Source organism: Protomyctophum parallelum (genome assembly GCF_964188405.1).
Source record: "Protomyctophum parallelum genome assembly, chromosome: 20".
Classification (NCBI taxonomy): domain Eukaryota; kingdom Metazoa; phylum Chordata; class Actinopteri; order Myctophiformes; family Myctophidae; genus Protomyctophum; species Protomyctophum parallelum.
Genome location: NC_139718.1, coordinates 41,014,663 through 41,029,123, shown reverse-complemented (window position 1 = coordinate 41,029,123; position 14,461 = coordinate 41,014,663). Strand labels below are relative to the sequence as shown.

General features: G+C 43.0%; 1 protein-coding gene across 1 annotated transcript in view; it reads right to left on the bottom strand.

Annotated features, from left to right (window-relative positions):
* Window positions 1-6,406, bottom strand: part of slc24a4a (solute carrier family 24 member 4a) — a 25,738-nt gene extending 19,332 nt beyond the window's left edge. The window contains exons 1-3 of the mRNA XM_083791559.1: window positions 6,296-6,406; window positions 3,268-3,387; window positions 1,240-1,316 (exon numbers count right to left, since the gene is read on the bottom strand). Of these exons, the coding sequence (XP_083647685.1) occupies window positions 1,240-1,316; window positions 3,268-3,387; window positions 6,296-6,392 (294 nt within the window). The 5' untranslated portion in view covers window positions 6,393-6,406. The remainder of the gene's footprint in view (window positions 1-1,239; window positions 1,317-3,267; window positions 3,388-6,295) is intronic.
* Between the last annotated feature and the right edge of the window lie 8,055 nt (window positions 6,407-14,461).

Genomic DNA, 14,461 nt, shown 5'->3' with positions numbered 1-14,461 from the left:
TAACCCGTGGTAGGTTAAAACTAACCCGTGGTAGGTTAAAACTAACCCGTGGTAGGTCCAAACTAACCCATGGTAGGTCAAAACTAACCCGTGGTAGGTCAAAACTAACCCGTGGTAGGTCAAAACTAACCCGTGGTAGGTTAAAACTATCCCGTGGTAGGTTAAAACTAACCCGTGGTAGGTCCAAACTAACCCGTGGTAGGTCCAAACTAACCCGTGGTAGGTCAAAACTAACCAATGGTAGGTCTAAACTAACCCGTGGTAGGTCCAAACTAACCCGTGGTAGGTTAAAACTAACCCGTGGTAGGTTAAAACTAACCCGTGGTAGGTCCAAACTAACCCATGGTAGGTCAAAACTAACCCATGGTAGGTCAAAACTAACCCGTGGTAGGTCCAAACTAACCCGTGGTAGGTCAAAACTAACCCGTGGTAGGTCAAAACTAACCCGTGGTAGGTCAAAACTAACCCGTGGTAGGTCAAAACTAACCCATGGTAGGTCAAAACTAACCCGTGGTAGGTCAAAACTAACCCGTGGTAGGTCAAAACTAACCTGTGGTAGGTCCAAACTAACCCGTGGTAGGTCAAAACTAACCTGTGGTAGGTCAAAACTAACCCATGGTAGGTCAAAACTAACCCGTGGTAGGTCCAAACTAACCCATGGTAGGTCAAAACTAACCCGTGGTAGGTCAAAACTAACCCGTGGTAGGTCAAAACTAACCTGTGGTAGGTCAAAACTAACCCGTGGTAGGTCAAAACTAACCTGTGGTAGGTCAAAACTAACCCATAGAGTCACGGTCACAGTGACAGAGTCACACTGAGACACTGTGTGGCACACACACACACACGCACGCACGCACGCACGCACACGCACACACACACACACACACACACGCACACACACACACACACACATGTCACGCACACACACACACACACACGCAAGCACATGCATGTGTGTGTGTAGTGAAAGGATACTCGCACACAAAGCCTGGGTTTTCACAGCTAGTGTCATGTCAATGTTCTTTTCGATGGCACTTTCAATTAGTCCACTGCATGTACCTTGACTACGGTGAGAGAAACCCTACTGTGTGTGTGTGTGTGTGTGTGTGTGCACACGCGCACGCACGTGCATGCTGTCACAATGCAGTAGCGTAGCTACAACTGTCTCTTTCTGTCCGTCTGCTTATTTATCTCTCTCTCTCTCTCTCTGTGTGTGTCAGTGTCTCTCTCCCTTCTCACCGCTAGAACGTGCAGCACAACAGCTCCTTGGTGCCTCTGTGTGTTGGAGAACACATCTGGTGGGAACTGGTGGATCGCTGGGGGGGGGGGGGGGGGGGGGAGAGAGAGAGAGAGAGAGAGAGAGAGAGAGAGAGAGAGAGAGAGAGAGGGAGAGAGGTCTGCATGTTAAAACATTTCACTGGCCGCAGAAACAAAATGATTGGTTCTTGGAGGTGCCGACGTCCGTTGGCAGATGATTAATTACAAGTTTTAAAGTAAAACCAAAGTGGTTTAGCTGATGTCTGGTCAGTGGTTTAGCTGATGTCTGGTCAGTGGTTTAACCCATTCTGACCCGAGATCAGATTCATACGAGGTTTCCACTAGGACACACACTGGTCCGATTAACCCATTCTGACCTGAGATCAGATTCTAGAAATGTCAGTCGTTCTTCGATTTTTTTCAAAAATAGCAGACCTACAAGCTCGTATCGCGCCACTCGGTGGCGCGATACGAGCGTGTAGATCTGCTATTTTTCAATAGCTAAAGCATAACATGATGCCAACACCAAAATGGGTGTCAGTGGTGATGTCATGCCCCCCTACATACCAACTCGCAGTCTCAGATCCTCCAATCAGGCACTCCTTACCTTACCAAAGGGGCCCCTGAACAAAAGCGGGCGCACAGCCTTTGTCTTTATGGGCCCCCCCACCCTGTGGAACGCACTGGAAACCAGGCTCGCCGAGTCGGTTCCACGTTTAAAATCCCGACTAAAAACTCATTTTTTTATAGAATAGCCTTTTACCCTAATCTCCCTTGATTGTGTTTACTACTATTTTCTACATAATTGCTGGTATTTGCATTTTGTTTTGCACCGTTTTTAACATTTTCCTGCTTTGTGTGCCGTTTTCATTTATTGTTCCTTTGTTGTAAAGCACTTTGTAAACGCTGTTTTGAAAGGATGCTACAGTATATAAATAAAGCTTATTATTATTATTATTATCATTATTATTATTTAACGTTGCTGTCGGGGCAGAAACCTCTTATCGCCATATGAATGAATGCCCCACTTGATCACGTAAAAACATCCAAAGCAGCGGATGATCCACACGCTCGAATCGCGGCGCGAGGCTTAATTTAATTTAATTAATTGGAATCCAACAGTTTTGGACATACACCCGCCAGAGACAATAATTAGTACTACAGTATAACCCATTCTGACCGGGCACCCATTTTGGTGTTGGCATCATGTTATGCTTTAGCTATTGAAAAATAGCAGATCTACAAGCTCATATCGCGCCACCGAGTGGCGCGATACGAGCTTGTAGGTCTGCTATTTTTGAAAAAAATCGAAGAACGACCGACATTTTTAGAATCTGATCTCAGGTCAGAATGGGTTCGTCAGACCAGCGTGTGTCCAGTGGAAACCTCGTATGAATCTGATCTCAGGTCAGAATGGGTTAATTATGTGAGCTAAATTTGTCACAGGCAGAGTCATGGCGCATATGGCAGCAGGATCCATTGTTCAACCAGTAATACGCCTACATGTGGGCGAGAAGCGACCTGCCGACCTCGCCCTTTTGGGCAAGGTTGCATGCACAAATAAAATAAACTAAACTAGATCCGCCTCGTTGAAGGCAAACTGATGAAGCTGATGAATATCAACTGTTTCCATATAAGGAGCATGTCTTGAGTGTACAGGGTTTGACGAGGTCAGGACAGGTATAAGACAAAAGGGAGACATTGAAGCGGAAGATGGATGGGGAAGGATCAACATATGGAATGTGGGAACAGGTTCTCACATATATCCATATATGGAGATCTAAGGGTTTGAGGTCAGTTGTAGAGTTGCTGGCCAATATCGATGACATCCGGGATCTCCATATATGGCCTTAATTTGCGACAGCAGGTCACATTTACTATGACATCAGGGATATGAATCCCTGTCACGTGATGTCACGAGACCTGGGCACCATATATGCGTGTGTGTGTGTGTGTGTGTGTGTGTGTGTGTGTGTGTGTGTGTGTGTGAGAGGGTGTGTGTGTGTGTACCTGGCTCAGTGCAATTGATCTCCAGAGTGGTGTTGTCATCATCAGCCAATAGTCTCCTCTGATGCAAGTCACCTGACCTTGTGGTTATGTCCGACTTTGAAGCCATTAGCATAATGTGACCTGCAAATACATGCACACAGACGCACGCGCACGCACACACACACACACACACACACACACACACACACGCTCTCTACTGTTGTAGGGGAATGGCTTTTGCATTGCAAATTCAGAGACAAGCCACTTTGTTTTGTTGTACCAGAAAGTGGCTGAAAATCCCATTTGATTCACATGATAAGTCCAGGAATGCATGCATGCATATACCGTAACCTGGGAATAAACAATGCATACATAGTGTATATACAGTATAGGCTGGAGATAAATGAGTCGACGCAATACGCCGATTATCATCTGTAATGAAAAATATATCGTGGCTGTCGGGCGGAATCCTCTCATCTCCATCTTATTGCCGTACATATTAACTTTCCTACTTGGTCACATCACCACAGCGTCAGTGCTCAGGCTTATAGAGCTTGTAGATCTGCTACTTTGGATGTTTGCTCATTTGAATCCTGGAAAGTAACATTTTTTGGACATACTTTTTTGGACTTTTTCATGGCATGTGAAAGCAGGGAATCGTAGCTTCAAATAGACATATTGGTCGTTCAGTTTGACCCACCAGTGTTGGAGATGTGGCTTATAGAGTGATGTCTTGCAGAGAAACAGCGAGTTGAGAAAACAGGCTTGAAAGGTTCACTTCTGTGAACATAGCTACATGATTAAGCATCTATTTCATTTTTACACATCGATTCCAGCTCCGACATTTATTTCAGACATGCTCTAGTATGTGAAGAAGAGTCTGCCTGTGCTATCAACTCATTTTGGATAAAACAAAATTAAAAATCAGTAATTCTCCTGTGGTGAAAAGCTGGAGACTGCACAATGGCAGCCCCTCAGTCAAATCGGGTCACATAATTATGTCCAAAACGGTTACTTTCCACGATATACTTCATTGAGCGCAAATCGATGATGTACAAGATCACAACCGGGCGTGGTGTGACGCATTGTGAGCTTGCAGATCTGCTATTTTCGAATAGCCAATTATAACATGTATAGGACTAACGTGGCCAAGTATGAAACAGGACGAGCGTGGATAATGTGTGACTGTGTATGTTTTGAAATGATAATCCAAAGCTGCAAAGTACAAAGGTTTTCAACAACAACTTGATGTAGTGGAGTATAGAACTATACATTATCAGATAAATACAATACTAGGTCAATAAGTCAAGTACACTACCTACCTATACTTTGTTGCGGTCTACATTGAATGATTTATGATACATTTGAATGAGTATTTGGTGTGCGTGTATGTGTGTGCACGCATGTGTGTGTTTGCGTGTGTGCGCGTGCATGGGTGCGTGTTGTGTGTGAACGGCAACCTACTAAATCCAACACGGGTTGTGTTTATAACCACAACCCCCGGGCAGGCATAGTTTACCGAGGTTAGGGTTAAGCTTAGGTTTAGGTATAGTCTAACTGAGGTTAATTAGGTTTTTGGTTTAAGGACCTTTTTGTTCTATACTATTGTATGTATAAGTACAGAACAAAGAATGTTTGCTTTCGCCATCTTTGTTGAAGAAGAGTCTGGGCAATTATGATTTAGTCTTACTAGAAACACTAAAAGTTTAGAAAAATCTTATATTCAGCCTATAATTTGACTGAGGTTAGGTTTAGGTATAGTTTTACTGAGGTTAGGTTTAGGTATAGTTTTACTGAGGTTAGGTTTAGGTTTAGGTATAGTTCTACTGAGGTTAGGTTTAGGTATAGTTCTACTGAGGTTAGGTTTAGGTATAGTTCTACTGAGGTTAGGTTTAGGTATAGTTTTACTGAGGTTAGGTTTAGGTATAGTTCTACTGAGGTTAGGTTTAGGTACAGTTCTACTGAGGTTAGGTTTAGGTACAGTTCTACTGAGGTTAGGTTTAGGTACAGTTCTACTGAGGTTAGGTTTAGGTACAGTTCTACTGAGGTTAGGTTTAGGTACAGTTCTACTGAGGTTAGGTTTAGGTACAGTTCTACTGAGGTTAGGTTTAGGTACAGTTCTACTGAGGTTAGGTTTAGGTTTAGGTATAGTTCTACTGAGGTTAGGTTTAGGTATAGTTCTACTGAGGTTAGGTTTAGGTATAGTTTTACTGAGGTTAGGTTTAGGTATAGTTCTACTGAGGTTAGGTTTAGGTACAGTTCTACTGAGGTTAGGTTTAGGTACAGTTCTACTGAGGTTAGGTTTAGGTACAGTTCTACTGAGGTTAGGTTTAGGTACAGTTCTACTGAGGTTAGGTTTAGGTACAGTTCTACTGAGGTTAGGTTTAGGTACAGTTCTACTGAGGTTAGGTTTAGGTACAGTTCTACTGAGGTTAGGTTTAGGTATAGTTTTACTGAGGTTAGGTTTAGGTACAGTTCTACTGAGGTTAGGTTTAGGTATAGTTTTACTGAGGTTAGGTTTAGGTACAGTTCTACTGAGGTTAGGTTTAGGTATAGTTTTACTGAGGTTAGGTTTAGGTATAGTTTTACTGAGGTTAGGGTTAGGTTTAGGTATAGTTCTACTGAGGTTAGGTTTAGGTACAGTTCTACTGAGGTTAGGTTTAGGTACAGTTCTACTGAGGTTAGGTTTAGGTACAGTTCTACTGAGGTTAGGTTTAGGTATATAGTTTTACTGAGGTTAGGGTTAGGTTTAGGTATAGTTTTACTGAGGTTAGGGTTAGGTTTAGGTATAGTTCTACTGAGGTTAGGTTTAGGTACAGTTCTACTGAGGTTAGGTTTAGGTACAGTTCTACTGAGGTTAGGTTTAGGTATATAGTTTTACTGAGGTTAGGGTTAGGTTTAGGTATAGTTCTACTGAGGTTAGGGTTAGGTTTAGGTATAGTTCTACTGAGGTTAGGGTTAGGCTATCAATCACAGCGACTGGCCAATCACAGCGCGTCCTCGCACAACCCGCGTAGGCTTTGGTACGACGCGTGTGTGTACTACTCACCCACTGCCGCCAGCAGCGCAGACAGTCCCCAGGTGACGCCCAGCACTCCCACCAGCACACACACCTGCACCTCCACCTTATGCAACCTCCTCCTCATGGCTCGCACCTTATTTCCCCTATTCACCGCCATCATCGCCGTCCAAAAGAAAAACAACCGCAGCAGCACACCTGCCCGCGGCCTCTCCTCTTGAAAAACACTACACCGTCTCCAGAACCAACACAGCCTGCTGACTCCAACGGTCTAATTTAGGTAGAATTAAAGTGTAAGTATATAGGCCTAATTTGTGTAAAGTGTCTCCGATAATCTTTCTGGCTGGTTACATCGTCCAGACGTATAGTTTCAGTTAACAATGTGCCAGTATATGCGTACAGTGCTGTCACTGCTACATAAACAGACACTAGTGCATGTTTAGTAGTAGGCTAGTAAACAACAGACTTTAAGACAGAAGCTTCTCTCTCTCTTCTTTATGGATACAAAGAGACTTTAAATAACGTTGCCTTGAAGCCTGGATGCTGCGCGGGCGTCTCATCTCCCTGCAGTCCGTCTGACCCCAAAGAGTCCCGCAGAAGAAAGAATTAAACTCCAGGGTGTCCACAACCAGCCTGAAGGGAACACACACACACACACACACATATGAAACAGAGCTGCTACTCTGACAGAGTTGGAGCAGCTAAATGAGGAAGCTAGAGAATGCCTTCACACACAAGCTCTCTTGCTCTCTCTCGCACGCACGCACGGACGCGCACACACACACACACACACACACACACACACACACACACACACACACACACACACACACACACACACACACACACACACACACACACACACGAGAGAGAGAGAGAAAGAGAGAGATCTCCGTCTCCTCCACCCATTGGTCAAACCACTTACAAACTTATATAGGGGCAAAGTTGAAAAGTCATATGAGTGGGGATTTTTTTTTTTTTTTTTTGCAAAAATGCACTCTATCGTTGCTGCCGTCTATCTCCATATTTCACCTTTACAACATAAAAAAGTAAAAAAGAAAACAGTCAATCTACACGAGCTCAGCACAGATCACATTGTGACGACGTGCTGTGGCATGGAAAGGTCCGACGCTGCAGTGACTTTGCGGGACTCAAATTCAAAAGCTTCAAAAAGTATAGAAGGTTTACAAGCTTTAAACGTGGCGCGAAGCGGCACATTTCAAGCTTGTAGATCTGCTATATACTTTTGTGTGACGCCGTGGTTTGATCGAGTATGGCAGTTAAAGATGGAGCGCCGTGATTTAAAGAAAATGTGTCCATTTTTTTCGTGTGTTTATGAGGTCACAGTAGTTCATTAGAGCCCTTGGTGTGGTTGTTATGTCATGTGATTGAGGTGACAGTACTTCATTAGAGCCCTTGGTGTGGTTGTTATGTCATGTGATTGAGGTGACAGTACTCCATTAGAGCCCTTGGTGTGGTTGTTATGTCATGTGTTTATGAGGTGACAGTACTCCATTAGAGCCCTTGGTGTGGTTGTTATGTCATGTGTTTATGAGGTGACAGTACTCCATTAGAGCCCTTGGTGTGGTTGTTATGTCATGTGTTTATGAGGTGACAGTACTCCATTAGAGCCCTTGGTGTGGTTGTTATGTCATGTGTTTATGAGGTGACAGTACTCCATTAGAGCCCTTGGTGTGGTTGTTATGTCATGTGTTTATGAGGTGACAGTACTTCATTAGACCCCTTGGTGTGGTTGATATGTCATGTGTTTATGAGGTGACAGTACTTCATTAGAGCCCTTGGTGTGGTTGTTATGTCATGTGTTTATGAGGTGACAGTACTCCATTAGAGCCCTTGGTGTGGTTGATATGTCATGTGTTTATGAGGTGACAGTACTTCATTAGACCCCTTGGTGTGGTTGATATGTCATGTGTTTATGAGGTGACAGTACTTCATTAGAGCCCTTGGTGTGGTTGATATGTGCAATTATGTCTTCCCTTTGTATTTAGGGTTTCTTCACGGAGGCTGAATCATCGGGTAAAAAACTGTGATATAGTGACATCACAATATCATCACCCTTTACTACCCACCACTTCATTAAGTATGCCTGGTTTGCCTGGTGGGTGGTGATGGGTGGTGATCCACCTGAACTGAAGCCGCACCCACAGCTGTAGTTGTATGATAAAGGAGGAGGGATTAGGGGAGGGGCTGATAGTGTGATGTCACTATATCACTGTTTATTTCATTGGCCCGTTTGACTGTCAAGCGTTCATCCTCCAGGAAGAAACCCTAAATACAAAGTTAATACACCATTGCACATAAAAACAACTCCAGGGTGTCTAATGAAGTACTGTCACCTCATAACTGGAAAGATACCAAAAATAATTAATGAACTGGTGGGCGTGTCCACATAAAAACGTAATTTTAACAAATACTGTACACTTTTTTGAACAACCTCTTCCTCCTTCCATTATAATAATTCCTCGCCATGTTTTAGGGTGGAAAGGAAATCACAGCACTCCCATTTTTAAAAGCAAGGACACGTTCCCTTTTAAATGATGATAAACAAAGCCAAGGGTTATAGACTTACAAGGTTTGCATCATCCTGTCTGTGTCTGTGTGTGTTCTGTGAAGCGCGCACACACACACAGACACACACAGACACACACACAGACACACACACACACACACACACACAAACAACCCGGTCATGTCTTTGTCAGTCTTATCTGCACTTTACCCAGAAACGCAGACAAGAGGATCAGCAGGTGTGTGTGTGTGTGTGTGTGTGTGTGTGTGTGTGTGTGTGTGTGTGTGTGTGTGTGTGTGTGTGTGTGTGTGTGTGTGTGTGTGTGTGTGTGTGTGTGTGTGTGTGTGTGTGTGTGTGTGTGTGTGTGTGTGTGTGTGTGTGTGTGTGTGTGTGTGTGTGTGTGTGTGTGTGTGTGTGTGTGTGTGTGTGTGTGTGTGTGTGTGTGTGTGTGTACATGTCTCCGCGGTCATACAGTCGTCATGTGAGTTCCTGGCATTCACCGGCCGACTGTGAAAGAATGAGAGACATGAGAAGGTCGGGGGGTGTTGAGGGAGGGACATGTGTATGTGTGTGTGTGCGCGAGCGTGCGCACACGCGTGAGTACATTATGATCAGCTGACCCGGATTTGGGGGGCACCAGACTTAGAGACCAAAGCATGCTGGGAATGGTGTGTGTGTGTGTGTGTGTGTGTGGACACGTGCACACATTCTTGTATGTGTAAAATAATCTGGGATATTACAAGCTCACAACATGTCGCATCGCAAGATTCGCAACACGTTGTGAGCTTGTAGATCTGCTATTTTTGAGTGTAAAATCAGTCATTACGACGGCACCGAGGCCCGCCAAAAATAAATTTCAGTCGACTAAATAAACCATAGATTTAGTCGGCTAAAATTAGACCAACAACATTCCGGGTGACTAAAACTAAATGTATATACTATTCAAAAGACTATATGACTAAAAAAACTAAAATCCAAATTTGCTGACAAAATCAACACTGGCTTGAGATCATTTCTTTATTGTGCCGTAACGAAACAAAACAAATGATACATGAACTAAAATGTCCGTCAGTAAAGCATCTGTCTGGAGTTATAAACTATGGAGACCGCCATCGTCATCATCGTCAAAGATTAAATAATTATTAAACCGTCACAAATAGCCTCCTGCTGTCGTTATATAAGTGCAGTGGTTCTCAAGCGTATGTACGGGTCCATTAAGGTTCCACTTGGTATATATATATACACTCTCAGAGTTACACATTTGTATAAGGGTCCATTTGGAACCCTCTCAAGGACCCCTGGGGGGGTCCCCGGACCCCACTTGAGAACCACTGCAATAGAGCCAGAAACTCAAAGACATCATCATCATCACCGATCTTCATCCTTTGTAAAGACAGGGCCTTTTGTGCAGGGTTTGTCCGGGGGCAGGGGAGGGGTGGGGGAGATTGGGGCGGGGTAGGGGTGGTGGTGGGGGGGGGGGGGGGGGGGGGGTCAAGGCATATACACACAGTATCAGTGGTGAGAAGTCACAGGGTGCAATTATACCAAAGTACTGTGTTGTTGTTTAACCCATTTAGACCTGAGGCCGATTTAAAATAAGAAATAAAAATGAAAACAGTTTCCTGAAAAACGTGAATGTTTCTGTGTCAGCCTCAACCTTCTCAACCTTTTTCATGTCATGGACCCCCAGAATGATCTGTATTTGAACGCGGACCACCATCTCATCTCAATATATGTTGTTCCAAGGACTCTACCCACAGAGGCAAGTATTCAAGTGAAAAATGTTTGCTAAAAAACGTAATTAATTATGAAGACGTAATTATTATTCAAAGATTTGCGCCTCATTTTCACGGGGGTTTTTCAAAAGATAGCAGATCTACAAGCACGGAGCTTGTAGATCTACTATTTTACAACAACTAAAGTATAACATAATGCTTAAAACAGAGTGCAATTATGCTAAAGTAGCCTACTGTGTTTAAGTCCATTGTTGAGGTACTTTGTTAAGTTTCCTGGAGTGTTTCCGCATGTCGATACTGCACAATTGAGTGAAAACTTTAGATTGCTATAGTTACCTTGCCGATTTCAGATTACTAGATCTTTCACGTCATGTGAAAGCAGGGAATTGTAACGCTTCAAATAGACATATTGGTTGTTCAGTTTGACCCACCGGCTCTGGAGATAAGGCTTATTAGAGTAATGTCTTGCAGAGAAACAGCGAGTTGAGAAAACAGGTCTGAAAGGTTCACTTCTGTGTACTCTAACAATTACCTATAGCTACATGTTTAAGCATTTATTTCATAATTATTTTAATACATACATAGTCGATTTCAGCTCTGATATTTATTTCAGACATGCTCTAGTATGTCAAGAGTCTGCCTTAACTCATTTTTGGATTAACCCATTCTGACCGGGCACCCATTTTGGTGTTGGCATCATGTTATGCTTTAGCTATTGAAAAATAGCAGATCTACAAGCTCATATCGTGCCACAGAGTGGCGCGATACGAGCTTGTAGGTCTGCTATTTTTGAAAAAAAAAAAAAAACGACTGACATTTTTAGAATCTGATCTCAGGTCAGAATGGGTTAATCAGACCAGTGTGTGTCCAGTGGAAACCTCGTGTGAATCTGATCTCAGGTCAGAATGGGTAAAGATGGTTGCACACTGGACGCGTTTTTCGGAAAACAGACGGAAAAACGCAGCTAAAAGTCCGAGGGGACCTTTAGTCTTGCCGCCATGATTGTCTAAAAAAAGAGTCACATTAGATGCCAATACTTTTCCTCCCGTCAAATTATGGACACTGGACTTGTATTTGCATTATTTTGGTATTTCTATATTGTGGTAGTGCTATGTTTACATAAACACTTCTCCCATGACTGCACAGTTGTGATTGGTGGAGAAACAGGACAAACCGAGCTGCGATTGGTGGACAAACAGGACAGAGTTGTGATTGGTGGACAAACAGGGCAAACAAACAGAGGAGTGCAGTGGAGATGACAATGCAGAAGTAGAGGCCATCATGAGTTTCAGTGTCAGCTTGTGATTCATTCAGTGTGTGTGTGTGTGTGTGTGTGTGTGTGTGTGTGTGTCACACACTGTGACTTCACGCTGTTGACACACACTATTTAAAAAACAACAAAAAAAAAGCAAAAATAGCATATCGTTGCAGTCTAGAGGAAACCTCATAACTCAATTTTTGAGGTTTTCATAAATCAGTGCTATTGAACACCCTTGACGTCTGTGTGTAAATACTGAACCAATGAAAAGTAGTAAAAAGTGCTTTGGACAAAACCTCTTAACTGACCATTGGACCCTCAAACTGTCTGCTAAAGCAACTAACTCCACCAGCTCTCCCCCTCTCACGGAAGTATTTGACAATATGTAAAGTTACAACACCAACTTTGATGAGGCTGTGTTGCTTTGTTTAAAAAAAATATGTTTTCTTTATTTCCTGAAAAATGAACATTTAATTATGTAAAGCGCTATAGCGTAACTGCACCATTTACCGTTTATAATGACAGAAAACAGGGATAGATTATGACATCGAACATTTCATTAAGTTATCGTCAAAATGTTTTTTTTTGTAATTGCTCAAATCAATTAGCCTGATTACCTGGCTGTCGCACCTCTAGAGTCTCCTCATGTGGACCACTCCTGGTCCTGGCTTCACTCTCTCGCTACGGGAGATTTGAGTGATTTATTTCTCCCTCAATGTGTTTTCAACTACAGCGTCTAGAGAAACAGGGGCCAGTGTCTCCTCTCCTCTCTCTCCTCCAGAGTCTGATATCTGAGCGACAAGACAATATTTTCCACACAACACAATTAAAATAGTTTACGATACTTGCGCCTGTGCAACAGCGTTTGGAAATGGGGTGTAATTAGGTAAATCTACATTACATGTACTGTGTGTATCTGTAACTCTGAGAGTGTTCAAATGGAACAAAATGCATAGGGTGGAATTAAGTAAGACTTTATGTACTGTGTGCATCATTGTGTTTTCAGATGGGGGTCCGCGGCCAATTACATACAAATATTTGGGTGTCCTTGACATGAAAATGTTTGAGAACCACTGACATAGAAACATGGGTTTTTCAGAAAACTTTTTTAGATTTCGACGTCAGGCCTAAATGGGATAAGTAAAGACATCCGTGTACTTCTTTCTCCGCCACTGTCCAAACCCAAGATGAACCACCGTTCTGTGACCACTCGTCTGTATACCCCACGTCGCGAACCAAACGCACCCCTGTCCCGTGACAGACATACCCAGACAGGCCACGTCTCTTTCTGGGTCGTTTATATATCGTTGCTGTCGGGGGTTAGAAACCTCTTATCTCCATATTTGTTTTACATTTTTTTTTTCTGCAGTGCTATACACAAAAGTAGCAGCAAAGATAAGACAATTAACCTTCAAACTTGTAGCTCAGCAATTTGTGCTCTTGAACCCATTCTGAACGGGCACCCATTTTGGTGTTGGCACCATGTTATGCTTTAACTATTGAAAAATAGCAGATCTACAAGCTCGTATCGCGCCACCGAGTGGCGCGATACGAGCTTGTAGGTCTGCTATTTTTGAAAAATCGAAGACACTTTTAGAATCTGATCTCAGGTCAGAATGGGTTAAGAATCCCAACTCCTGAAAAAAAGGTTTCCACCGCAGGACAGTGACGACGTATCAAACGACATGTGCTTCTTGTTTTCGCATTAAAAACAGCGTCTTTCTTTTCATAAATACATTTAACTTAAGAGAGAGAGAGAGAGAGAGAGAGAGAGAGAGAAAAAAAGAGAGAAAAGAAAATAATCATAATGAAAATACTCAACCCAGAAAACATTTTCTCTTTATCTTCTTCTTCTTTTTTTCTTTCTTTTCTTTTTTTTTTCTTTTTTTACATGTCAAAGACAGGCCAGCCCGGGGCTCAATTCACCCATCGTTTCCGATTCCGGTCCGCCATTTCTTTCTCTTCAGGTGTTTGTTCGGACGACAGCGTGTCGTCACGCCAGGTCCAACACGACGAGTAAAAAAAAACTAGACGAAGAGGGGATGTGCTGTGGTCGGCCATCGAGTGAGTCACGCTATATATTTATTTACATGTTGAACGGAGTGAATTTTGAACGGAGTGAATGTTGTTGAACCGAGTGAATTTTGAACCGAGTGAATGTTGTTGAACGGAGTGAATGTTGTTGAACGGAGTGAATTTTGAACGGAGTGAATGTTGTTGAACGGAGTGAATTTTGAACGGAGTGAATGTTGTCGAACGGAGTGAATTTTGAACGGAGTGAATTTTGAACGGAGTCAATGCTGAACTTGAACTTGGAGTGAATTGAGCCCGGCTCAGCACATCAACAGATCTCCTGCCATGTGTGTGTGTGTGTGTGTGTGTGTGTGTTTGGCATGTGACATCATAGCATCCAGAGCTGTACGTATGACAGAGTTGAGACGCATTTTTTTTTTTTTTTTTAAGGGGAGTTTAGAGAGATCTGGACATCAGAACTGCTTTACTGTAAGTCTTAGAAAACCTCAGCATACAGTATGTATTCTGGATAGGGGGGGGGGGGGGGACTTCGCGGAATGTGGAGTGAAAACAGAAAAGCCACTAGTACAGAGCCCTGAGAGACTCCGTTCAATCATAAATCATAAACAAGTGCTTACGTCTGGTTATATTCTTCACAA